Source organism: Glycine max, chromosome 2 (genome assembly GCF_000004515.6).
Source record: "Glycine max cultivar Williams 82 chromosome 2, Glycine_max_v4.0, whole genome shotgun sequence".
Taxonomy (NCBI): domain Eukaryota; kingdom Viridiplantae; phylum Streptophyta; class Magnoliopsida; order Fabales; family Fabaceae; genus Glycine; species Glycine max.
This window is the reverse complement of record NC_016089.4, coordinates 134,899-162,556: the sequence shown is the minus strand read 5'-3', so window position 1 is coordinate 162,556 and position 27,658 is coordinate 134,899. Positions and strand designations below refer to the sequence as shown.

Below are 27,658 nucleotides of genomic sequence, written 5' to 3'. Positions count from 1 at the left end.
AGTTGGCTTTATAAGAAAAAGTAGCACATGCCTTATCTTTTCGGATATAATGATAAGCTAACAGTTTCTTCAATCCACCCTCCACCATTCATTATGACTAGTGTCAATGTGCTCCCACTACCAGTTGTCAAGTATAGAGAAAAGGGGAATTGATTCTCTCATGTTCAATTTTAACATGACCAAGTCATGAAAAAATTGTTCATCTCTCTCTTCATAGAAATTAAATAGGTGGGATCATATTAAAATCTGTGTACCTTTAAGATGAAGGATAATGTAGGAATTCCCTCCTACTTCTTGCCTGTATTGGGTTGAAGCTTGGTCCCCGGCTATACATTTGCTTTAATAACTAGATAGATCAGCAAGTTCATCAAATTTGAGATTGAAAATTTTTAAATATGGGAGGAACATATGCTGCATTTAATGAATTAAATAGACATAGAGGCTTGGAAATGTAACTACAAATTGCTCAGCTTTATTTCTTTTCAAAAAGTACAGTTGATCCACTCCTGAGTTATTTTGAAAGTGCTATGGAATTTAAAGTAGCAAAAATAATGCAGAGAAGTGGTAAACAAAAAGAAGAAACTACACAGAATGAACTTCAATAGGGACTCGATATTGAAGAATTGGCCATTTGGTCCGCATCCAAGATATACAAACTCAGTGGATTGCAGATAACTAGTTCAATTGACAACTTCCCAATTAGTTAAGAGAAGCATAGAAAGATTTTGGAGCAAATGAATTCTAAGTACTAACTCTTGGGCATAGAACAGAATTTTTTTGTTTTCACTCCTGAACTCCAGAGAATGCAGATGATGACGACTTTGAATAGCGTTCAAGCAATGACAGTACCCTGGCAGCCTTTCTCCTTAGGTGGCCATCCCCATATACAGTGATGCCAGTCAGACCAAGTAGACTTAACCTAGCCCTTGTTCCATAGTATTCGACCATTTCCTTTGACACAAACACCTTCTCCAAGAGTCCTATAGCTTCTGATTTGAGAGAATCAGTTCCCCAATTCAAAATTTCCAATAAGGGTCTCATTGCATTTGACTCATGCAACACACGAGCTCCCCTTTGGGGAAAGTCTTCCAAAACCAATGTGGAAAGAGTCTGTATAGCTTCATAAGCAGTTGCATGAACCTCCCCATGTAACAGCCTTATCAAGCCGGGCAAAGCATTTGCTTCCAACAGACAAAATGTGGAACTCACACTGCATACACTCCCATGTGCTGAACATAAAGGGACTTTCGATGGTCTAAAACACCACCAACGAGTGCAACCGGTTGATTTGGAAACAGCTGTGAGCTTTGGAGTGCTCATAGAAAGATCACCAATGAATGCTGCTGCTCTTGCCTTTGCTGTTACTGAACCCGTGTTGAGAAAATTTACAAGCAAAGGATATAGTCCTCGTTTAACCAAATCATGCTGTGACTCGATATTTGTGGGGTCTGTGAATCTGAAGAGGGCACTGAGAGCATTTTCTTTTGCTTCCATTGTACCATTTTTTAAAATGCTTAGGATTGCATCAAGGCCTCCCAGGTCAATCAACTCCATAGTGAGTTCCCGTTCTGATTTTGGAAGGTTGGCTAGTAAACCAGCAGCAGCCATTTGCACATCATCATTGTCGTCATTCTCAAGAAACCCAACTAAAGCTTGTAGTCTTCTTGGACTGAAGAGGTATTCAACTAGTCCTTGTGGTTCATGTTGGGAGAAAAGAAACAGAATATTTATGGCAGTTTCCCTGATTTCTGAGTCAGAATCATCAAGAATGGGGAGGATTAGAGATATCCCATTGGCTGCCAGAACTGCCTTCTTCACTAAACCAGTCTCAAACTTACAAATTCCAAGAAGAGCACGTAATGCAGGCTTTCGGTAGTGAGCTGAGTTTGGACCCTGAGTTAGAGCTAGCAAATTGGTGATGATGTTTTCTAACTCAAGTTGATTTCCTTTTCCATCAACTAAGAAATCAATTCCATCATCATCTGAAGCTAGCTTCTCAAGGATTTCACAACATTTAATGGTAATGAATGGCCGCATCCTGCAAAAGAACATCAAATCTAAAACAAGAGGCACACCTCCAGATGCTGCAATAATCCCCTTATTGGCATGCAATTTTGCTAGTTTAACCAGGGATGACAGTGACAGTTCTTTAGATTCAATGCTGCCAGATAGCATTTCTAGCAAAGGAAGTATAACTCCTTGCTCGCCAAGGAGTTTCAAGTTCAAATCTTTCAACTCCAAATTAACTATGGCTCTCGCCATTGACATTCGTGAAGACTCCGATCCTTAGAAGACAAAGAAGGACATATAACTCAATTTAGTAAACTTTCTGTCAAAAAGACTAATAAATCAGGCAGAATTGCTTTATTTGGTACACAGTACACCAAATATTTTTAAGATACAAATTAGAAGGGGAAAAACTGCCAAAATTTGAGTGGGTACACAACATAACAGAGGAATCACTATGCATCATAAATTTTAGAAAGTATATGAACAAATTAGCCTGTGATTTCAAGCAAGTCAATTTTATCATACATGACACATTTTTAACCCTGAAGATTTTGTCATGGTTTTTTAAGGAAATATTGACATTGATGATTTTTCTCCAAAGCTAGGATGCGTCATTAAGGAAATGGAATAGGAAGGAGATCTAATACTACTTCCTATTATACAAGGGTATTTATCGTTGCTTTTACTGAAGTTTTTAATGAACATCCATTTTACTGAAGTTAATAATTGAAGAAATTTTGTATTTCCTCAGCTAGCTAGATAACAAGGCTTCCTTGAACTTTCTGTCATTGCACTGACAAAAATATACAACAAAAATGTTAACTGCATGATCTCATCACAGTAAAGACAAACTAAAAAAGAATTTATCTTTTTACCTTGAATCATGCGATCAGTAAGAGGTTTGTACCAGCCAAACTTTGCAGCAGCTGAAATGTTTTCCTCGTCTATCTCAGAAAGCTCCATCAAAATCTTTTCTGAAACCCCAGCTGAATTGCTTACAGGACCCTTTAGAAGAGTAACAAGGTAAGAAACTGCACTAGGATGATCAGAGAGTTTTTTGCAGAAGCTTTTATTCCAACCAGATCGGTTTTGAAGTAACTCATATAGCAAATCAATTGCTTCCTTTGAAATTCTAGAGTCACTCCCTAAGCAGGAAATAATGTGATACCAACCTTGAGATTCAACCACTTTTTCCTATAAAATTTTATGCAAAAGTTGAGTTTAAATTGGTATTTCAAGATTCCAGGTATATAAACAGAAATTTAAGACTCGGGAATAGATGTATTTCAATGGTAAAACTCGTCCACTTCCCATTCATGAACAGAATGAGATGAACCTCTAACATAAAATAGGTACCATGGAGTCAGTGAAGCAGACTAAACAACAAATAACTCCTTTAAAAGCGTTATGCTCAAGAAGATATAACCAATAGCATATTCAAGGAAGCACACCCACACATTTTAACCCATAAACTACAAGAACCTAGGTGGCAGTGGATGATATAAATGAAGCAAGGAAAAAGACGTGAAGAATATTAGAAGAATGCTGCCTACACCTCGGTGCAGCACATGTATTGCTTACCTTGTTTCTTGCATGCCCCTGTACAGAATCCTTCAAAGTAATCAAGATCTTCATCTTGGCATCTGTGGAATCAGATTCCCCAAGGATAGAGATAATAATATCAGTAAGCTCTCCTATAGAAATCCAATCCTTGTTAATGGAATTCTCTCTAATGAGAGCCTGAATTTGGCTCAGAGATTCTTTCACTAATAAGTCAGAATTGGATAATAGGCTTTCCTTGATAGACCTTATTCCAAAGCAGTAATTGACTTCTCTCCACTCTTCTATGGATTCTCTTAATCGAACATTGGATCTCAAGGTAGTATCTTCAAGAACCTCTTTTGTTTCTGGGTCAATCCTGTTTCCATCATCAAACCAAGCTTCAATGGCGGATCTCTCACATGTAGTACCAGTGCAAAGGCTGACAGGATCTACCATAACAGCTCCAGTTATGGGACAAAGGAAAGAATTAAGTGGTCGGATATATTTTTCCCTTGAATCATATCTCTCAATTACCTGAACCCTTCTAAAGTATTGCTTCTTAACTTCTTCATAATCCCTTGCAGCATCAGCTCGAGATAGTAGCTCAATGATCTGCTCCAAAAAAATAAACTCAGCTCTTTCTTTCCTGGTGGCTGCTTCTTCCATTTCCTTCCTAATGCTGGCTAGCTCTTTGCTTACCTCTGAAGGCTCCACCGGCACCCCAACTGCCCTTCCTATTTCCTCAAGCACGTCATTTGCAAAAGCCTGATCGAGTTTCTGCTCCCTAATTCCATGGTTCAACTTGTCAACAATTTGAAGCTGAGATTGTGAAGCCTCAAACTCCACCGTTTGCATTTCACTCTGTAACCTGTTGACCTGATCAGAAATTCTTGATAGGACTTCAGTGTTTGCAATGGACAGTGCAGCCAGAGACCTTCCAATGTCTCTTGTGACTTGTTCAACTTCCTTGACTATGTATCTGCACCTCAACAGCAGGTAGAAACGGCCACGGTTCCTGTACTTCTCAACCAAATTATTCGCCTTTTTGATATCTGATTCAAGAGACTCCAGAGCAACCCTTGCAGCTTCAGACTCATTCAATTCCTGAAGCTGCAATTCCTTTAGGACTGGGGCAATATCAAGCAGGTGTTTTGAGAGGACTTTGAAACTTTCTTTATCAATAACAACATCGATTGCTGCATTAGCTGTTTTCACAATCTGGCTGTTTAGAACAGTCAATATTGTACCTATGGGTATGAGTTCCAATCCAACCATTGTATGTACTGAATTTCTAATTAAACCGGAGTGTGTATTGCCCAGAGGTTGAAAGTTGAAACCAACACCAGAGAATTGCTTCTCTCTTTTCCTGCAATCAAATTCCTCTCGATCAATCTTCTTATACAGCATAAAAAATATTATGTATTAACCCACTGACTAGACCAGTTAAACTAACGGATACCAATGCCATGCCACATATATTTGGAATATTTGTTATACTTGAATGTTGAGGTTATTATAACAAGGGTTTTGCTAAATAGTACCAGACACTAGTTAAGAAATTAAAGAAAAAAAAAAATATTTATTGTGAAAATCATAAGAAAAAATAAAAAAAATCATGAACAATATAATTTTGTGTTTATTAATAAAAAAATTCTCCTTTTAGTTCGTTAACTAATGTGTTAAGGGCATTGGTTAGTATTTGTCTTATAACAATACTTTACTTAATGCGGCAGTCAGCTTGAAAATTGCAAAATCAACTGTAATCTTGAATATAAACTTTCACAGGTAGATTGAAAATTGCAATACATGAATTTTAACCTTTTCATAATGAAAAATACAAGTATAGCTTGAGTATCTAATTCATAACAGTGGGCATCAATTTTCTATCAATGTTTTAACCTTTTCAAACACCATTGACCTCTATTTCATTTTTGGGGTGCTAACACTACAAGCTATATAATAGAAATCAACAGAAGCTGAAAATCAATCCCCACCAGAAAAACAAAAAAATTGTACATAAGCTGCAACCATTATAATAACATGCAGAAGACAATGGTGTTCATATGGCAAGGTAGTACATAATAAATTGAAAAGAAAAAAAAAAGAGAGAAATAACAATTAAATAGACCTGGAAATCATGATACGAATTAACTAAATAAAGAAGAAACACCATATTCGGGTAAGACCTTTCAAGAAAAGATCCAATGTTTTCAAGCATAAACAATGAACTGCAACAATTTGGTCTTATCCCAGCAATCCAAGTGTCAAGCCTTTTCCCCACTCCCTTCAAAGACTGAATGAAACACAAAATTCTTACAATAGATTCCTGAGCACACCATACTTTTATATGTTAGGAGAGGAAACAAACAAAAGCGTAGCAGATACGTTCATTTTCATTATAGTATCATTCTCGTTCAATTGAACATCTATAATCATTTCCTAGCAAGCTGGTGGGGACAAGTAAAAGAACCAAATCAAATGCAGTTGTGAAGTTGTCTGATGAGGGTAGAAACGACTTTAAGCAAATCAATGTTTCCCGGGAAAATCATGGGAAACTTTGTTTTTCAAGAACTCAATCTTTCAAAAGACCATATGGGTTGAAATAGTTTGGTTGAAAGAAAGCTTAGAGAAGCTCCTGGGAAGCTAGCTGCAGATGACCATTTCAATCAGCTAAACTGAAAACACATTTTCTCGTGTATTGCATTTCACTGCGAGTTATCTGAAGTTCATAGTCCATGCAAACGTCTACAATTGATTTGTCGTGTGATAATGAAATTGTTAACGTTGACTCGTTTTGCATTACATTATTCGTTTCTCAGCAGGAAGTTTCATTGAAGAAAGAAAGTTGACAGAAGCCAACGCATGCAGGCAAAACCGTATCAATTATGAATATCATTGTTTAAACCAAGTGTTGTTGCTATATTTTCCCCCATTGGGGTGTTTCCATATCCTTGACTTTTCCCAATAAGTAACACCCACCAACCACTCAACCAGAAAATATGAATAATAGCTATAACAGGATCGCCACTAGCATTTCTTTTTCTTTGGATTTAAGGTACCAGTTAATCAACAGAGAAAAGTTTTGGCAGTCTATTGCACCAAACTATCTAAGCTTTTGAAAAATAAAAACATTTATTTTTTCAGTAGTGTAGTTTATAAATCATTATTTATTATTACACAACAAAACAATAAACATATATACTGCATAATCAGTGATACTGTTACACAACCACTGTGGTGCAGCCAAAACAATCACGTGGAGCATCAAGAACTGTTCCTTTTACGAGCCATCTCCCGTGCCATTTCCCTAAGTTCCTCCGGTGATGGTGGCTTTTCTGCCTCTGGGGGATATTCAATGTATGACCTCTGTAACATAATAAGAAGAAAATATGACTCAGAAGCCAGATAATAGATTATATAGATCAAAACAATTTGAAAATGGTTGTATTATTCATGCTCAGATTGATAAGAATTCAAAGCCATCAAGCACAGATCCTTAATTTGGCAAACGTAGTGTAATATGGAAGAATACTAGGATCTCATTCATAACAATTTATATCCGTCAATTACTCACTAATATGTAACATACTGAATCTAAAGGTACAATTCAATTAAACCCCAAGTTAGTATACTTTAGTTGCTTATTGTTCATCTAAACTTAGTGGATAGTCAAATCTGAAATTATTTAATCTAATTTCAGAATGCTTCAATGTGAAAAATTGATAGATATATCATTCCACACTAACTTTCTCACCATTTATGAAAAATGAACTATAATTCAACAAAACACTCTATTTCTTTGATTTTACCAATAAATAAATCTTGCACGTATATATGATGTTAAATTGTTGCATCCTCTCGGTCCAATGTATTTTAGAGAATTTAAGATATTTTCTTAAGGAAGAAAAGCCAACTTCTGCTCACGATTCTATCATTTACTTAATGATGATAATGGGCGACTCAATCTAAAATTTTCATTTATTCAATGGCAAGTGAAGAAGCAATACACGTTCCCCTTTTTGTTCAGAACTGAAGCAACATTCTAAGATTACATTACATTTGAATAACCCCTCTATGTTATTAGCAAATGTCAGATTTTTTCGTGAAGCAATAACAAGGTAAAGCACTGCTACCGAATTCATCTCAAGATAAAAGCATAGTACTGCTGGAACAAATCAATGCATTTTCAATCTTGAAATTCATAATGAAGTTCCAAGACCTCCAGTATCAATTAACATCATTGTGATGTGTTAAGAAACCAAATCTCATGCAAAGAAACAATTGTATAATGAGAGATATTAGTGTGGCACGGCACCCATTGAAGAAAAGGAGTAGACAGAGATGATTGAAGGAAATCATTAAAAGTAAATAATATTCCTGAGAATTTGGTCTTTCAGCAAAATTAACAGCATTATCTCCTAGTGGGATAAGATTTTAGGGGACATTTGGTAGATCAAAAGATTTTATTTTCCCAAAAATCTTGAAGTGGGAAACTATGATTCTCATGTTTGACATACAATAAATAAATAAAAAGATTAACAAGAAATTATGATTCCCAGGAATCAATTCTAGTTCACTTTTCGGCAAAAACATTCCCAAGAAGAAAGGTAGGAATTCAACATTCTTGAGTAAAAAAGAAGTTTTAGTTATGTATTTTACATAAATATTTTGAGGCATGGATACAGGATCCTTTAGATGTAAGACCTATAGCTCATGCAATTTGGCAGTGGTGGTATACAATCTGTTTTTATTATTACTCCTTTCTATTATATCTTTTATAGCGGGTTGGTTACACTTGCAATGAAGATGGAAACCAATACTAAGAATAAACTTGATGAAGAATCATGATTCTCAAGGAAAAACATCAACAATTTATTTAAGCGACCATGAAAAGAAGATACATACATGTCCCATGAACTTGCGGAGGTTGCTGGGATTGTTGGCGAAAGTGTACATGAGAATGATGGGAACGGTGACATAGACGCCGAACTTGGCAATTTCTAGAATCCCTTTGGAAGTGCCCAGAGACGACATCTTATCTTTCCTATTACCAACACACACATATGATTATGAATCAGAGATATTTGTTTCACTCATACCTAACACCTTGGGCCTCCTTTCTGTTCTTATCCCAATCTACTTTCTTATATCCAAATTGCTTCTTGCACCTCCTTCTTCAACTTATAATATCCTCACCAACCAGTTCATTCAGCCCGGGGATTATATCTCTAACTACAAGCTTATTTATCGACCAATGTTAATAAATATCTTTTTAATCTCGAAATCTTACTTTTAGTCCTTAAAATTTTATATCATCCCATTTAATCCACACACATTGTGATATAGCATTGATACTAATTCACTGATGTATATGTTAAACAAAATTCTCTTTTCTTTTAAGCAAACATTTTTTTATGTACTTTAAAAAAACTTGTTTTTAGTCTCTTCTGAATAGTGTTGTGTTGTGATTCTATATATCAGCAAAAATAAAATTAAATGGTTCCAACAAAGTTAAGGATTAACTTTATAGTTATATTGGTGGAGATATTTGATCAAGAGTTTATGAGAATCATAATCTATTTTCATAAATTTATATTAGTTCTTTTATGTAAAATTATTCTTCAAATAATGACCTAGGAATATGATATTTCCATATTTGGCACAGGCATTTAAGAATTATTCTTCAGCTTTTTATTCTTAGGAAAGTGATACTCCTGTGTTCTTCCACAATTTTTACCTTATAATGGGGTGGATTTACCTCCTCTAACGTGGGTTAGAATAAAGTAAATAATTTCAGATGTTGATGAGATGAATTTCCTTATAATAGACTAATAGTACGTTCCGCTTGTGTTTTTAGGTGGTAATGGAACTTAAACGGTAGTTGTGAATTTCTCATAATAGAAGTTCAGTGAATAACAATCAAATAAGCACGTTGATATTATATCTAGATATGTAATTTTAAGTGTTTGATAAATATGCGTCATTCATTTTTCGTTTCATCAGTAAATCAATGAGTTGGGCTCATATTATTTACAGGGCCCCATATGCTTAGACCGAAATTATAAGCGAGTTACTAGTTCAATGATCATTGCAATAACTAAGGAATTCTCAGAAGACTAGCAAATGCCATGAGGTTTGTTCATAGCTGATGTGCAATAGAACTAAATTGTAATTTATCTCTTCTATGAAACTAGTTTATTCCTAATACATTTTTCTGGTATTCATAAGACATGGACCTTAGATGGCTCGCTTCCTTTTAATCAACATCATTGTTAAACATTACGTAAGTATTGTTTTCATCAATAAACTAAATGTTATCATTGTTAAACATAAGTCACCTCTTCCTTGCAAAGGAAAGTTTACTTAGATATAGTAAGATTGGAGAAAATTAAAATCATTTTCCAATTAATCTTAGTTGTCCTTCATCCTCACCGGATAAAGCGTTTTTTCCTTATTGTACCAAACCAATACAAACAAAACAACAAAACAGATTTTTGGCAGATAAGACATCTCATAAAAGAGATAGATAAGATATTCACAGAGAAAGAGTTCCACGAGAAGATAACACAAACTTGAGGTTAACCAATTTAGTGAGATTACACAAATATAAGCACCTAATAATAAAGGAGAAAAAATAAATTTCTTAAAAGAATCTTATAATTAGGTATGGAGAGACTATATGATAAAGACTAAAAGGAAATAAAACTAAAATAAAATAATGTTCTTTAATTTATTTATTTTTAAAAACTGATCTCTTAATATTTAAAAGTTCTAAAATGAATCTTTATTTAATTAATAACACATGTATCCTTTTAAAACACTTATTATTTTTTATTTTCATCAAGATTTTGAATTATTTAGGGGGTGTTTGGTTTGACTGTTTTCTGTTTTCATTTTCACTGAAAATAGAAAATGGTAATGAAAATGCGTTTGGTTGAATTTTTGAAAACATTTTCAGTGAAAATGAAAACAAAAAACAATCAGAAAATGAAAATAATAAAATCTCGTTTTCTTTCAGTTGAAAATAGGAAGTGTTTTTATTTCCTGAAAATAAAAAACAAGAAGTCAAACCAAACATGTTTTCAAAATTCTAATCTTTTGAAAATGAAAATAATTTTCAGAAAATGAAAATGCTAATCAAACACCCCCTTGATGATTCAAAACATGAAACTTAACCTATTCAATTCACCAACATTAAAAATATGAAAATCAACTAATGTATGAAACAAAAAGGACCCTAAACATGATGAAAATTGTGTGAAAAGTGAGTCTCACAAGAAGGGATATTCTTTTTTTCAGTTTTTTTAGTTTTTTAGTTATTTATGGGATTCACTTTTCATGCAATTTTCACTTTTTTTTTTACATTCATGTTTGGTCCCATCATTAGTTGTCATAGTTTTTATGTAGATGAATCTAATAAGACAAATTTCAAGTATTGAATCAATAAAAAAAAAGTTCAAAATCATGATTAAAAATAAAAAATGATAAACATGTAATTAATAAAATAAGTAAGGGAACAATTTTAGAACATTTAAAAATTAAGGGACCAAGTTAGAACCAAAAAATAAGTTAAGGGACCATGAAGTGACAAAAATACTATAAGAATGAAGGTTGAATTGTGTTTTTCACAAACTTTGATTCCTTTTTTTTTTTAAATAAAGAGTCTTCTTATTTAAGTTCAGAAAGTGATATTTCAGAATGAAAAATCGTTCTAATCTCAAAACTAAAATGCAAACCGTTATGGAAAAAGATTTTAGTAGTTCAAATCTCTATTTTGAATGATGTGTTTAGTTGGAAATCTTTGATGAAAAGATATAGGTCTAAGTTCCTTTATAAAAGAGTTAGCTTGACTTTAAGACTTGTAAAAATCAATTAACAAATCATAGTTCAAAATCAGTGCAAAGAGAAAGGAAGAAGATAATGATTTTTATATTGATTTACTCCAACCTTGGATTATGTCCAATCCTCACCTTTCAAGATGAGATTCCACTAACACAACCAGTCACTATTGGACCAACAAATCACTGGATTTCAACAATCTGCAAGCAACCATACTAGACTTCACATCGAGTCACAACTAGACTAGCTACACCACTTACAACCTTTGACGGTCACTTGCTAGACTTTCAACAACAAATGGTTTTTGTGTCTTGACTGTACAGATAAAGATTTCTTCTCACAAGAGGGTTTCCACTCAGAGAATTACAATATCACTATCTTATATCTATATCAATTTACAGGCTTTTACAGAAGTAGGTCACTCTCTATTGAGAGGGTTAAAATAACAATGGTAGATTTCTCACACATAGATCTTGGCTCGAGTTTCTCTAACTTGGAAGACTTCAACTTGACTTCATGATGCTACTTGATGACCTCTTAAAGCTCTAAAGAAGACCATTGAAGTGGAGCCCACTTAATCAACAAACTTCTAGAGGAAGCAGACAAAGATGATAATTGTTATGTTATTATAGGTAGCAAGGTCATTTTGAGGAACCTTTCTAATGAGCATTTTGAAGTTATATCATAATCGAAATTCTTATGTTAGTTAAGAAAGAATTCATAATCGAAGTAAATCCTTTTGATGAAGTTCAACTTAGTAGTTATTTTGACCTTTTAGTTGTTTTTTTTTTCTTCCTAAAATAATAAATGTTTTAAAAGATCAAAGTCTAATTAATGTGATTTTTACAATTATTTTTCCAATTATACCCTTATTTACAATTATTATATAATGCATTAAATATTTTTTATCATCCAAGATAGACATCAATAACTAACCACTCATTAATAAGAATATTCAGTTAACATTGTTTTTAAACTCTCCATTATCAAAATATTCATTATTAATGATGATTCTAACATGATTAAATATAGATATTTTAGTCTAAAATTTTATTGATTAATATTTCTTAATGAGTGTGCATTAACTTTAAACATCTATAATTTTGAAATGGAAAGAGTGTTAAATAAATATTTTTAATTTAAATATAATAATATTTTATTTATATTAAATATGTTTTAATTTATATGCATTTAATGTTAAGAAATGAGATTGAGAAAATAGTGATACTCCTCAAATACATATAGACTTGGCCACTAGGAAGGGTGAAGTCCAACTACTAGAAGCCAACAGCCAATGGCAGAATGAGAATTTCAGAAAAATGAACAAATTTTGAAATGCTATAAAACTAGCATTCCACAATCTTACAAATACACACTCTGTGTTTGTTGATTGGCATTGTTGTAATTCATTTTTATTTTCCACGACAATGAAAGTATTGTCGTCGCGACTGCGGCTGTCGCCACCATCACCACATCACCGTGCCGGAGATCCTTAGACGTATCGGCTACACCGACTCAAAAGCTTACACCTAGTCCTGCGATGTCATCTTCTACAACCTTTATGTCAGCCACCTCCCCACCATCCCCTCCATGTGCCGCCGAATCTCCCGCCATGACTACCAATTCTCACCGTGGATCTCAAAATCCACATGGTTCCTTTTGATTCCGTAACATAATTTTATGTCATCTTTTAGTTAATTAATGTGCTTGGATTATATTCATGATAGAAAATAACTAATTAAATTTTTATGATGAAAGCAAAATAACAAATAATCACCTCTACTTTTGTGGGATAAAATTATTTTTGTGTTATCCCACAAATTGTGGGACGTTGAATGTTTATACTCGAGTGTGTGTGAGTGAGACGGAAGAAGTCAATTTTTAACTCGTTAAGAATGAATAAGATGTTTCATAAAGAAAGAAAAAAAACAAGTTAAAATGTCAAATGACTAAGAATAGGGGACCAAAATCAATAGAAAAAATGTGAATGCATAAAGATTATAAATCAATACCAAAAGAAAAAAGAAATTAGGGACCAAAATCTAATAAGAAAAACATGGATTAAAATGTTATCTAAAACCTATATCTCCTAACGGAAAATAATGGTACAAACAGTTTGGAATACAGACGACTATTTATTTTTCTATCCTGTGCTAAAACGAACAAATTCTTTTTTTTTTTAACGAGCGTCACAAGTCTCCGTATTCAAATTTCTCATAGTATGTTCACAATATGTGGAGACCATGGTTTTTCCTACTTGTAACAAAAGGTCTGTGTCCCTTTTTAACCGGTTATGGGCAAGTAGGGATCCGATCTAAAGGCATTGATTTGTAACCATGAGCTTCAATCCTCTGATAGGTAGCCTTTTTCCAATTCCATGTATTATTTGGCACATCATTAGATCACTTCAACAATGATAATACCTGGTAATTTAATGTTGTAGCAACAAGAAATCAGATAATAATGTAAAAGATGTTTATGAATTAAAATTAAGCTCATTATTATAAACCAAACTAAACAGATCTTTGACGCCGTGAATTTTGTGATGCTACCTTGGAAGTTGAAAGCATCCATCTCTAACTAATCCAGATCGAGAGGATCAAAATTAGTTCTTGACAGCGTCTCTGATGTGGGGGTACCGATGAGCCCATCGAGAGAAGCCTGCATAAAGAGAGTTAGAAAATGCAACTACCTCAAAAAGCCTTTAGTGCTCTAATAACTAGCATACAGTAAATATAATCACCAGAAGAGACAATCTCAGAAAGATCCATATACGCTTTAGTATCCTGCAACAGATTATAACAAACAACCAGGTGTTAATTATCACCAAAATAAAAATATCTAGTCCACTGCTAAGTGTTAACATCAAATGTGTGGCTTCAGTAGACTTCAAGAAGTAATTAAAAACCAGAATTGGATGGATGGAAGGAGGCAAGCAATAAGCTTTCTAGAAGACCAAAGTCGGTTTGGTCATGAAAAGTAAATAGATGTCTGCAGGTAGTTCAATAAGGTGGATAAGTATAATGTATGTGCCTATGCGTAGTTCAAATTAACTTTTTTTATACGTTTTTCGCAAATAATAAAGTTTTAGTAGATGAGATTCTAGAACTAGATATCAAGTTCAACAAAACAGAGGAACAACAGTTCAATTAAAATTAACTGTCAGAAGAAATCCGAGGCCAATAATAATCAATTTGATATCTTGAGTCAGAGTTAGAACAGGATATGGATATTATTGGTGTCTTGATTAGTGACTCCAAATAATAGATGGGTAAAAACTTCAGAATTATGCACAAATTATATAAAATTTTTCTTCATTTTGATGCACAAAGTAATGATGTGGCTGTATTTAAATTTGACAGGAAAAAAACAGTTTAGTAATGACACTTGACCTCATGCAGACAGGATGGCAACTTTTACAATTCTTATGAAAAACTGAAAACATTAGGTCACATTAAATGCATTTGATGTGATGAAACAATAAGGAGATAAAGATAAACCAAAGAATTTCAATAGTCAAAGGATCATATCACCAAAGATTGCTACACAACAGTTGTGCTATTTGGAGTGAAAAGTCGCACAACATAAGGATAAATATGGCAGAAATGATGATGTTGGGGAACGGGAGATAACAAATCAATTATTTTAAGAAATATTACTTTTATAAACAGGAGAAGGGATACCAGTGAAGCTAAAACTAATTATTTATGGCTGATTCCTACAAATATTGTGCAACTGCATGGGTATCTTTGGAATCAACAAAACAACTATAACCAAATTTATTTCACAAATTGCTTTACAAATTAGTAATGAAAGGGAATTTACAATTCACCTGTTCTGATGATGCCAGACATCTTGCAATGAGAAGATAAAGACTGCTAAGAGTTCTATAGTCGAAATCTGGACAGTTTAAAAGAGCCTCTTCTGATGTATAATCAAATATCAGTGTACAAATGCTTGAAGCCATCATCATACTTGACATTTCATCAGTGTTTTCTACAAGCAATGTTTCAATAACTAAGTTAAGATACATGTTTTAATCCATACAGTCAATTCAATATAAAAAGTAATAAGCAAAATACACATTATGAATTAATGTTAAAATCAACAGTAGATGAAAACATGCAAATACATGCTAATACAGTTGCACAAGAGCAGGTGTCATTTTTTAAACATGCATATGCAAACAAGTAGATGAAAAAGAAAAGAATATGATCACATAATGGAGCACAATAAAAACACTCATTTTAATGGCTGCTAACAAGTATGGTACCTGACCAATGAGCCAACGCTTTAAGAAGATCAACAATAGCTGATACATCCAACATTATCTGAACTTTGTCTTTCTAGAGTAAAAAAGGTGCAACTTATGTCAAGATTTTGCACAACCAAAACCAATATAGAATAATAAGGCTGATTTATGATAAGAAACTCACCTTTAATAAAAGATTCATTATTGTATCACATGCCATAAAGATGCAACCATTATCCTCAACCAGAAAAGCATGTGACCCAACTAATTTACTGAAGCAATCTAAAACCTACAAATATATCCAATATATTTAGCCAAACAAAAAAACTGGTTTGTTAATAATGTTATTGAATGACGTAATTGCAACAAATGTAAAAGAATGCTAGAATATTAAATTAAACTATACACCAATCATTAGAATCTTGTTGATTTACACCTACGGATCCACCTTTAAAAGAAATTAGCAGAAAAAAGGGAGGAGAAATAAAGAATGTAAAATAAAAAATATAAGAATTGGAACATGAAATAACTTACGGCCTCAAGTCCTTTACATGAAGCCAAAGCTTTGCATCCTTCAATCTCCATAGTAATTTGAGACAACATAGGTAGCAGAAAGCAAACAGCGTAGAAGGGCCTGTAACATAGAAGTAAATTAAGCAAAAGCTACTCATACTCCAAAATACCACCCCCCACCACACACACAAAAAAAAGAATGTTTGAGCAATAATCCTCTACCTTTGTTCATCTTCACCTTCGAGAGAAAGCATATACCCTAAAAGATCTTGAACCTTCTCCTTGCATGCTACAGGTGCTTCTGCAAGATAGCTGAAACAAACATGTTGAAAAAAGTTCATAATCTTTCCTCTCTAAGTTTAAACTTAAATATTTGAAAAGTATTTATTTATAAACAAATAAAGGGTAAAAACTCAACTAAGTTTCAAACCTCCTACCATGTTTTTATGCATCAAATATGCAAGAATTCTATCACAAAACAATATAAGTTCAAAGAAAATCTTTTCATGACTTGTGACCCTCCAATCTTTGATGTGCTATCAAGGTGTACACTTCAAGCAAAAGTTCTATTCAGTGAAGGGTGTATTAACTATAAAACCACTGTTAGACCTGCGCCTGCTTCTAGAAAGTTGGTCCTTGAACAAAAGTACCTCCTTTTGGAAGATGGGGATGGAAATTAAAAAAACATCCAACTAAATTAGCTTAAGACGCTCTATGCAATTTCCAATTATCTTTAAAAAAATAAATCAAATAGGCATGTCTCTTCCTGATAGAACATTTTGTTGGTATAACAAAAGTTTAGTCAAAGCATGAATAATATACATGTTAAAATGGTCTATCATTGTTAAAACTTCCATACAACAAATGCCACATCAATATATGAAAGATGAAAAATGTGTTCCACTGTTCCACATATGAATAGAAATAAACCATTCAATGGATCATAGAAATGTTGACACATCACCTTGCACTAATCCATCAAGTGCAATGCAAATAATGCAAAGGGAGCAACAGCAAAGCATCATACCTCCCAATAATTCGCACTGAAGCAAGTAAATCATCTCCTTTCTTTTGCCCATGTTCCTGTACAATTTCACCATTATACTTTGCTACTATATGTTTATAAACAGGGTAAAGAGAATAGGAAAAAAATACTGTAATGGAATGAATTGTATACCACAGTCCCCTTGTATATACTACTAGGATAAGAGTGCAGTATAATGCAGTTACATATGAGCCAGGCCATACATTCCCAGTAACCTAATCCTAACTCTTGATACCAACAATGATTCTTACCAATATTAAACGTTAAAAACTTAAAATTAGATTAAACAATTAATAATCAGAATTACCTTTGCATCTTCTAAATACTCTAGTACAACAGCAATTGTCTCATTCAGTTGGTGAATCAGCTTTGTCAATGTGCCTTCATCAAGGAGGTTTCCTATAAAAGAGTATGATGTAGAAGCATTATACCCAATTCATAAGAACTTACCCACAAAGACAAGTTTCCAACAGGAGAAATGCTTCTACATTGGTTGAAATTTATTGGAAATCAAAAAATTCAGTGGGTCCCACATCTTATTTAATGACTCGCCTTATTTTGTAGCTTTCAATACATTTTATTGTTTTAGCCAATAAGAGAGTGTGTATGGAGGAGTGTGGTAAAGAGTGTGTTGCTAGCACTCCTCTTCCAACAGTATCATCAACAGTTTCAAAATGTGAGATGAGTATCACATTCTCAAGCAATCAAAAGGACAATGATTGTTTGATATAAGATAAAGGAGTATAGACAACTAAACCAGCATAATTAAAAATTGCACTATTGTGGAAATCCCATACTATCATTTGAAAAGTACTTCAAATCCATGTATTCATATTCTCACCCACATATGTTCCAAAACAGCTACTGAAAAACACTAGTCAACCAAAAACCAATGATATTAATCACCACATAACAGATAAAAGAATTGAGAATAACCCCTCCTGCCCAAATTTATCTTTTTTTAAAAGAAAAAAATTCAAATGGTTGTTTGTAGCCAAAAAATGTGAAACGGCATTACATAACATGTTAAAATATCTAGAAAATATTTCATAATATCATATCACATCAATGTAGTCACTTTATCTCTTTTTCCATTTGTCTAAGTCCCTATAGTTTCAACAGTATGATCATAATTCAAGGCCAAGTGGACTGAATTAGAGCAGAAGAATCATTTTCAATGTTACTACATTTTTCATAAAAATGGAAAAACAGAATTTAAAGGTCATGTGAGTTGAGTGTATTTGAATATACCATCATTTCCTTCAACATTTGATATTAATTTTATTATCCTCTCAACCAAGGAGTAAGCATCAGCCACATTATGTCGCTTCAAAAAAATTGCTTCAGCAGTGGCAGAAGTATCCAGAGGTGCTTCATATTTTAAGTAAGCCAACTCATTCAGAAGAACAGCAATTTCAACCCTTGACTGCTCCAAGACAAGCAACAGGCACCTAAATGGAAAGAGGTGAGAAAATAAAGCAATAAGCACACATATAGATTACTTAAAAGTTAACATTAATAAGCACAGCTTACATGTCAGCTGGAGCTGGATCTAGTGCATCATTTGTGCTTACTTGGCCAATCAACCAATCTTCTCCATACATGGAAACCATAGACTCAGCTAAAATGAGAGCCTGCAACCTTTCAGCAGGTGCTGCACATGAATAACAAATTAAGAGATTCATATAGCTTGGTGTTTTATTGTTTTAACTCAAACCCATAATGCATTAGTGTAAGATAAGGACATTTGTTATTTCTACAAAATTTCAGATTATCTATGTGAAAGTGCAAAGAGGAAGTGTCTTTAATCCATAATCTTTCCCTCAAACAAACCACCTTATTTAAACTAACGTTTCAGACATGAGAACAGGAGTTAGTCCATAAATTGTGCAGTTTCATTGTCAGAGAAGAATAGTAGTAATTGTCATAGATATCAAAACAATACTCACTTTGTATGACTTATTTCATATAGCTACTTAATCCCATACCATCCCTACCAGCTATGATGTTGTTGCTAATGTTAAACCAAATATATAGCAAGTTTTTAATACACGCCTTTAGGTTCACCATATCTTTTCACCTTAGTCTATCTCAACACCACCTCATCTAAATTCTCAATTTTTCCTCAATTACTGTGATTGCTTATGTAAAACTAGAATTATATCTTAATAGTATTAACCACCTTTCTTTAAACACCAGTTTATCCTTTTCCTTTTCCCCCTTATATCCACAAATTTTCTTTCATCCCTCTTATAGTTTAATAATAATCCCAACCTTCTTTTTTATATGGTGAGTAAACCCATATTAAACCACCACCAGTCTTGCTTACATAACAAAGCCCGCTGACTTGAACCATTCAGTATGTACTATGCAAGATCAAAGGACCAAAATTACAGCTTTCAAGGAACCTAATGAAGGAACAAAGTGACAGAAACTGGATCAGATTGTAGACAGAAATGATCCTTAAAGAATATTGAGAGAAAAAAAAGTGTCACACTTCTAGGTATTCGAGAGACCAGGTTCTCTCCCAAAGACTTCCCAAATCGAAAGACAACCCCTCTCCCTCTCAACCCCTTCTTATTTATAGACAACTCACAGCTAACTAATTAACTAACTAATGGGTAACTAATCTATCCTAACTAACTGCTACCTAATACAGAGAAAGAGAAACTGAAATAAAAGGTAAAATAGCATTGCTCACATAATTAAGCAAATTCTCTCAACATACCAACACGATTCTGCAAAATAGCCATTATACCAATGCGGATATTGGGTGACCAGCTATCTTGAGGAAGTAATCGGAAGGCATCACGAAGTTGTGACTGAAAATGCGGAGAACTTGTAGTCAATTGCAAGGTAATGAATCAATGTGTACAAAAATAAAATAACAAGACTTGCACACAACACCCACTTAAATTGAATAAAACCCTAAATCACAATTTTTTCCCCTATTCATCTCTCTCTCTCTCTCTCTCTTCGTAGAACATTTTGTCTCCCTTCACCACGGGGATTCTCAGCCAAAACACAAGCTAAAACTTGGATAAAACACAAGCTGTAAATATAAGGCATCTAAATGCCCAGAAACTTATTAAGGCATTGGAACTCCAGAAATATGCAGGAGATTCTAGATTTTCTCCCAATTGAATTACCTATAGTGTACTCTATTAGTCCAACTTAACAAAAGGATTAAAGTTGGTAACAGAAAATTCTTTAGGGATAAAAAAATGAATGTTTTTTAATAGGGACCAAAAGCAACTAAAATTAGGGACAAAAAACATATCTTAGAGCCAATATTTTAACAAGTAAATGCACTAGATTTACACTGTAGAGAGATGAGTCAAATATGGGGAACAACATCCAATTTCTTATCCAGGAGTAAATTGGATAAATATCAGTAAAGAGACAACAACCCCATATATACCAAATTCCAGTGCCATATATCAATTTAAAAGAGCTTTCATCATCAAGTATATTAGAATATCACTACACCATAAAAAGCATGACTGAAGGAAACAGAGTAAGACAAGATGACATACTGAATCTTTTGAGGAAAGAATGGCATTTAGTAGGTGGAGAGCTTCAAATTTCAAGGAATTGTGCAAGACAGCAAACTGCCTTGCTAGTGCTGCCACCTGTAGAGAGACATGTCAAAAAGTATTGCTTCACCAAGATGCAAGATTAGCAAATCAAAATGAGAACAAATTAACTACAAAATAGAAATATTAATAAAGTCACTTACAATAACTGAGATTTCAGATAAGTCATTATTCTGAATTATGTCCGAGGACGTCCTACCCAGAATCAATTGCAAAAGTTTAAAAGATAATTCCATCAGATGTGAACCTGCATAGTGCTTGACTATTGTGAATTATGATGCATAAACAACAATTAGGAGCAGAAGTTCATAATACACATGTTAGTAGATGTGTATACATATGGCACTAGAAAGGTAGTTACTATAAAGAAGAATGGCAATATTAATCCTACTGAATTGTATACAATGAAATCTCTAGATAGACAAATTCTTGGAGACACCAAATAAAATCCCCAGGTGCGGAAAAAAATTGATTAACTATACATAGATATAATGGTAAACTTTGAGATGACCGGTAAATGAAAAAGTAAGGTTGACTTTGGGGTGTAAGGAAGAGAGATGCTCAAATTTCCTGCAGTGTCTTGTATTTCCTTATTTTGTGAATTTGTACACAGCTTCTGGAACAATATCTTGTTGATATCAGTTCCAGAGCTCAAACACACGGATAGTTATGCACACAATATACAGCCTCAGCTTAAGTTACCTTACAATTCCTAGCTTTTGCATACATTGTATTAGATTATTACCCCCAATATAAAATACAAAATAAAAAAATTAATTAACTGACCAACAGTTTCGCTCCAGTATGGAGCACGCAAGCAAGCATTACATGCAGAAGCAGACAAAGAGATCTTACTTACCATCTTGCAGAGAACGCATTTGAGAAGCTAGCATCTTGATGCCTCCGGATTCGAAAAATCTCGCGAATCCACTTTCAGAAGCAGCAGACACCAAGTATAGAAACTCATAGCATTCTTCGAGAACAGATAAGACAGACCTAAACAAGAGAAATTACTATAATTAAAAAAAGGCAGTTGCTCAAAACAAAACAAAGGCTGATAGCATATGAAACAAAGTTGAGTTCAGAACATTACCTGGTGGATATTACTTCCAAGACAAGGGGGATATGGAAAAGCATGTCCTCCGAGGAAGCAATATCGGGAACACGACAAAATGCGGCAAGAAGCGTGATGGATAAGCTTAAGTAGGCGTTGCGGTTATCGTTGAGGCCTCCTCCTCCACTTGCCATAGCGGTTCTGAGGAGGCGATAGAGAAAGTGAGGTCCAAGCGCATCGTAGACCCTACGGACTGAGGACTGATCCTCAGCTTTGCAGAACTTGGTTACCAGAAGAAGCCCAGCCAGACGCTGTTCGTCTCGCTCTCCTTTCACAAGTTTCAACCACTCCTCCTCCATATTCGCTCCTTCAGCCTTCAGGGGGGAAATAACATTTTTTATTTCACTTAAATACCCTAATTACTATAATCAAATTCACTTCTATTATCTTTTCTTAATTAATATTTGAAAAAAATAATTATGTATGAGTGTGTAAATAAATAATTAATATATCTAAAAATTAGATAAATATTTTATGTAAATAGATAAATAAATTTCTCTTATAATTAGAAACCAAAAAATATAAATTTAGTCCTTAATCTAAATAATAATAATAAATTAGTCATTTCCTTAAATTGATGAAGTTATTTTTTTCAAGAAACCAAGTTGTTTCTGAGTTATATTTTTCAAGGAATCATATGATATGAGGTATAAATGTTAGAAACGAATTTCTCATTAAATTATTGCAGGAATTTGACATTATTACGTTAAAAAGACTAGATTTCAATCCCACGGGGAGTCCATTCACTAAGATGGCCAAGGTCATAGTGGCTGCTGCAAGGAAATGGAAATTGCATATTCCTAGTTACACTAAAGAACTTTACGAGCTTGATTTGGAATTAATTCCACTCCAACCTTGAGGTCTAAATTCTATATACCTTAATTTATCATCAACTTGATGTGTCAATTATATTATTTTTACAAAAAATTATTCAACAAAACTCTTTATCTCTATGTCTCTCTATCATATCACTCGTTACATCTCTTTTTTTTTTCCTTTTTTTTTTATCTCTTTCTCTGTCATTATTGTAAAATTTATAGTACAAATAATATTATTCATACATTATAGCCTGGAGTAGTCAAGTTGTAAGCTGATCTCTTGCCTAAAATATTACAAAAAGATATTGATATCCATAAATCATACAAGTAGTGCATATATATCCCATATTTAGGAAAGTATAGCTTATGTTTAGGTGTAAATGGCTTAATTGTCCTTAATTATGCTATTTACCCTTAAACATATATTATGCTTACCTAAATACACAATATACTCAATGTATATATGCAAATGTCACAATATCTGCACGATATTGTAAGCAAGATATCAGTCTAAAATTACGATTTTTAAAAAACTTTTGGTGTAGACAAAATAAATACGGTTAATTACCTCAAAAAAGATTAAAGTTTACATTAAAGATATTTTTGTCAACAAAAAAAAGGTGAGGGTGCCAACTGCCAAGATCAAACAGAGTATCAATATCATGGGCCTTATGGACATAAGCTAAGGAGCTGCTCTATAAAAAAAAATTAAAAATATATATATTAAAGTCTTATTTAATATCACAATTTCATAATGTAATTTATTATTTCTTAAAATTGTACAACATACTATTTATTAACAATATTATACTTCTATTATTTTTACAGGATATTTGTATTTATTAAAAACATTATACTTCTATTTTAAATGTCTCATTTTACAGGATGATCCATTCTAATTTTACTGTCTAAAATATTTTTTTTTCTTTATTACCAGAAATATTTTTATGTTTAATTTTAATATATGTCATTGGTATGGTATATTATTAGTTAATCGATAATGTAACGCTCTATTAGATTATCATGTCAAACTAGTTGATCAAGGATTAAAAACATAATTTTTCTTACATGCAATAATCTTGTTAGACTCTTTGATGACATAATAAGTCATTGGACATCCAATGTAACAATCATATTATCAGATAACGCTGTTACTTAATAATAAAGACTAAAATTATAAATAAAAAAAATAAAGAACCAAAAACATCAAAAAAATTATTTAGGTACTAAAAATAATTTTTTTTTTAAAAAAAGAACCAAAAGCTGAATTAACTCTAAAAAAAACAAGAGACAAAATAAATAAAAAGTAGTTACTAACCAAAACATAAGGGAAATAACATGACACCAAGAAAGATTTACCGTCTACTAAGACTACCAGAAATATTTACTCATGGGTGAAATATAATAATGAGTTAAATAGATTTTTATATCGAAGTGTTGAATCTTTTAACAATCTTAAATACACTTTAATTTTTGATGAAAGACTTTCATGCTCTCAATATGATTTTGACTTTTATGTTTCTGATACTTGTAATAACCTTTCTTCTTTTTTATTTTAATCCTAATAATTTTTTTTGTCAAATTTGGTTTTTCTAAAATTTTGTTTTATAGTTTTAGTCTGTGTTGGTATTTATTAATGATATTAAAATTATATATTAGAGAAAAATTTAAATAATAAGACTAAAATAAATATTTTTCAATATAAATAAAAACAACATAATATTTTTTCTTAGATAAAAAACTATAAATCCAAGTTAAAATGTATTAGGTCAAATATTAGTTTCATTGGGTAAATATGATTGTCTTTATTCCAATAAAATTTTATATAAGAAATTGAATAAGAATTTTTTGGCTAAATAAATTATTTAGTCACATTCGCATGTGAAATAAATAAAAACTTATATTATTTTACCAACTATACAATTTATAACAAATTTATAGTTTTATAAATATTATAACAAAGAAAAAAATCTTATAAAAACTAAAGTAGAGAAATCTTTATAGGGTTAGAAATATATTTAAGTTTTTTTTAAACTCTATGATTTCAATTAATATTCAAAATCCTTAATATTTTTTTTAAAGAAAATCCTTCAAATTTAATATCGTAGCGACGAAAGTATTTTCAACAATAGGAAGTATAAAAATATAAAATTATTGAAAAGTTACACAATTGAAGACAAAAGGTCCAAAATCTTTTATTAAAATATATAATAAATAATATTGCACTTTACTTTTTTAGGCAGGTGGTACACCTTTAAAATTTAAATATAATTACATTAAAAAGTGAACAGATTCCTACTCCCACCAACCCATGGTCAACAACTCCACTACATGCTGATGCAGATGGAGAACTCTTCCTACTTTGGAAATTTTCGAGGAAATGGGAATACGAGAATATTCGTCAGGGGGGCCCATTGTTGCTTTTGTAACAAATATCAATTTGTCGTTTTGGGTTTTAGAATGTTATAATTATATTCCATCAACAATCACTTGTACTAATCTCTCCATGCCGGATGTTAATATATAACAATTCTTCTAAAAAGAGACTACCCAATCTATACGGTCTTATCCACGTTAACTTATAGTTGGTATTAAAAATAAAAGGTTATATAAAGACAATTTAATATTTATCTTTAATTAATTAAAAAATCAATAATATATATTCGATTTTCCATAATATCAGTTATTAATATTGATATTAACAAAATATTTTTATATTATAAATTAGAAAACACAACTTGAATATGCATGCATACACTATTCTAACAATTAATTAAAAATTTCTCTCAATTATTTTAAACTACATTATTATTATCTTTTTATATTCTTAACCGTTTATCTTTTTAATCCATTCTCTTTTAATTTTATTTCTAAATTAAATATAAATAATATTTTGTTAATTGTTTGAAATATTATCTTATAACATAAATTCATAATTTAAATTATTCATTGTAAATATACAATATAATTTATATTTTGAAAGATATTTATTTGTTATGTTTTATTTCCAATATAGTTTATTTGTTGTTTTTATTTGTTACAAATTTAATTATATAAATATAATTATGCATAAAATATGTTTGGTGTCCTTGTAAAATTTAAAAAATATTGATTTAATCATCATAAAAATTTTCATATTAATTTGATCTTATAAAAATAAAATATATTTTTATTGATCCTCAAATATAAGACTTTATTAAATAATTATTTAATGTAATTAACAAACTTAATTATTTTTCTTTTTCTATCTTTTCAAGCACAAAAGACACAAACCTCATATGTTTCTTCATCTTTCCTCATACTCTTTTCATAAACTTACAATAACAATGTTTTGTAAGCAATTAACTCCATATTACACATGCTAAATGAGCCAAGACATTGTCCAATTTTATACTCTCTTTTTTATAAGATTGTATGTATTTTTATGAAAGATAAAACTAATATATAAATGGTAAAATTTTCTTTCTAAATTTTTTATGCAACTCTATATTTTAAACTTAATATATGTGCAAGCTATACTTATACTTCCTGTTTTTTTTAATATAAAAAATACACACATAACCACTCTTTATTTATATTCTACACTAAATCCCTCAATGTTTGAAAACATTCTCTTATATATTAGATTATTTCTCCAATCTTTAAAAATATAACTCTAGAACCCCTTTATATATTAGTACACAATACTCTCTATAAGAAAGATTATCATAAACATTAAAAAAAAAAGATATTATGTGTAATTAAAAAATATTAAACATAATTTGTTCTATAAAATTTAAACTAGATAAATTTCGTACCTATTGTTGTATGCATGCACTATCGAGACTCAGTAGCAGTATTAATTTGTCATTTGTGGGGCGACTTAGAAGTTAGAACGACGTAGGTCAAGTCGTTGTTAAAAAAGTCATCATCACTATTTCTCTTAAAATGAATCCTAAATTATCTACTCACACCAACCAAGAATTTGTCATATTTTATACTTTTACTATATTTATCAGGAGACTGACTCTACCAATAAAGAGTCAACACATTGTAAAAAGTCATGAGGTGAATCTTTGATAATTTTATTATTATTTTACCGAGTCAATTTTTTTGTTATTTTATATTCTCTCTATTTTTATTGGTTCTCCTTAATATTTGAAAATATTACTCTAAAGTCTCTTTATATATTACTCCCTATTAAAAAGATATTATAAACATTAAATAAAAAAGATATTATGTGTAATTAAAAAAATCTTAAAAAATATTAAACATAATTTGCTCTAAAATTTAAACTACATAAATTTGGTATTATTGATGTATGCATGCACAGTCGATTATTATATATTAGATTATTTTTTTAATGTTTAAAAATATTACACTAAAGTTCCTTTTTATATTAGTACACAATATATATTCCCTATAAGAAATATTATTATAAACATTAAATATATATTACACGTATTTTAATTAATAGATATTAAAAAACGAATTTAGTATTTAGAAATAGTAATTATTAAGATAAAAATATTCGAATATAAAAGAAAATTATATAAAAATTATTATTTTAGAAGAATTAAAAAAACATAAACGACCACACGGAAAATTAATAAAAACCAAAACTAATAATTTTTTAGATTAAAATAAAAATAAACATATATTATGAAAATTAAAAGCTAATTTCGACTTAATCTTTGCAAAAAGACATCCAGCCGCCATAATTTAAAACTTATCAATTAAAGTCATGTTATGTTAGTTTAAAAATACATTTTTATTTATTTTAAATAAATATTGTTTAGCATATTTAGTTGGAATTTATTATTTTTACTTTTAGTTAGTATTAATATAAAATAATACCACCAAGAAATCCAAAGATTAAGGTAAAAATAATTAATTGGTAGAAGGATGGACCAATAATTTAAAACGCCTGTTCCCATGGTGATAGCGTAC

At 31.6% G+C, this 27,658-nt stretch overlaps 3 protein-coding genes across 4 annotated transcripts; all 3 read right to left on the bottom strand.

Moving 5' to 3' along the window:
* Positions 1 to 452: 452 nt before the first annotated feature.
* On the bottom strand, positions 453 to 6,423 carry LOC100816935 (U-box domain-containing protein 44). Its single transcript, XM_006574435.3, has 4 exons — positions 5,739 to 6,423; positions 3,592 to 4,918; positions 2,886 to 3,204; positions 453 to 2,285 (listed from the first exon to the last, which is right to left on the bottom strand). The coding sequence occupies exons 1-4, from the start codon at positions 5,768 to 5,770 to the stop codon at positions 784 to 786; spliced, it is 3,180 nt and encodes a 1,059-aa protein (XP_006574498.1). The 5' UTR covers positions 5,771 to 6,423; the 3' UTR covers positions 453 to 783.
* A 242-nt stretch (positions 6,424 to 6,665) lies between these two features.
* LOC100500641 (uncharacterized) lies at positions 6,666 to 8,762 on the bottom strand. The gene is made up of 2 exons (XM_003518918.4): positions 8,458 to 8,762; positions 6,666 to 6,918 (listed from the first exon to the last, which is right to left on the bottom strand). Exons 1-2 carry the CDS (start codon positions 8,584 to 8,586, stop codon positions 6,817 to 6,819), a joined length of 231 nt encoding a protein of 76 aa, XP_003518966.1. The 5' UTR covers positions 8,587 to 8,762; the 3' UTR covers positions 6,666 to 6,816.
* Positions 8,763 to 13,434: 4,672 nt separating this feature from the next.
* Positions 13,435 to 22,228, bottom strand: LOC100786102 (neurochondrin). Of its 2 annotated transcripts, none has more exons than XM_003518857.5 (17): positions 21,891 to 22,228; positions 21,657 to 21,793; positions 20,941 to 21,044; positions 20,738 to 20,833; positions 19,930 to 20,023; positions 18,735 to 18,855; positions 18,453 to 18,652; positions 17,509 to 17,600; positions 17,184 to 17,239; positions 16,379 to 16,468; positions 16,178 to 16,277; positions 15,828 to 15,932; positions 15,665 to 15,737; positions 15,224 to 15,387; positions 14,135 to 14,177; positions 13,944 to 14,052; positions 13,435 to 13,814 (listed from the first exon to the last, which is right to left on the bottom strand). In XM_003518857.5, exons 1-16 carry the CDS (start codon positions 22,208 to 22,210, stop codon positions 13,997 to 13,999), a joined length of 1,851 nt encoding a protein of 616 aa, XP_003518905.1. In that variant the 5' UTR covers positions 22,211 to 22,228; the 3' UTR covers positions 13,435 to 13,814; positions 13,944 to 13,996. The 2 variants fall into 2 exon arrangements, with proteins under 2 accessions (XP_003518905.1, XP_025980179.1); XM_026124394.2 differs by having other exon boundaries at positions 20,941 to 21,059; positions 21,891 to 22,227.
* Between the last annotated feature and the right edge of the window lie 5,430 nt (positions 22,229 to 27,658).

Coding starts and splice junctions, on each gene's coding strand:
- LOC100786102 (XM_026124394.2), bottom strand. CDS start 22,210: ATGGAGGAGGAGTGGTTGAAACTTGTGAAAGGAGAGCGAGACGAACAG. Junction 20,024..20,737: donor TTCTTTCCTCAAAAGATTCA/GTATGTCATCTT, acceptor CCGCATTTTCAG/TCACAACTTCGTGATGCCTT. Junction 16,278..16,378: donor GAAGGTGAAGATGAACAAAG/GTAGAGGATTAT, acceptor TCTATGTTACAG/GCCCTTCTACGCTGTTTGCT.
- LOC100500641 (XM_003518918.4), bottom strand. CDS start 8,586: ATGTCGTCTCTGGGCACTTCCAAAGGGATTCTAGAAATTGCCAAGTTC. Junction 6,919..8,457: donor TCCGCAAGTTCATGGGACAT/GTATGTATCTTC, acceptor ATTATGTTACAG/AGGTCATACATTGAATATCC.
- LOC100816935 (XM_006574435.3), bottom strand. CDS start 5,770: ATGCTTGAAAACATTGGATCTTTTCTTGAAAG. Junction 4,919..5,738: donor ATTGGATCTTTTCTTGAAAG/GTCTTACCCGAA, acceptor ATTTGATTGCAG/GAAAAGAGAGAAGCAATTCT. Junction 2,286..2,885: donor TACTGATCGCATGATTCAAG/GTAAAAAGATAA, acceptor TTGTCTTCTAAG/GATCGGAGTCTTCACGAATG.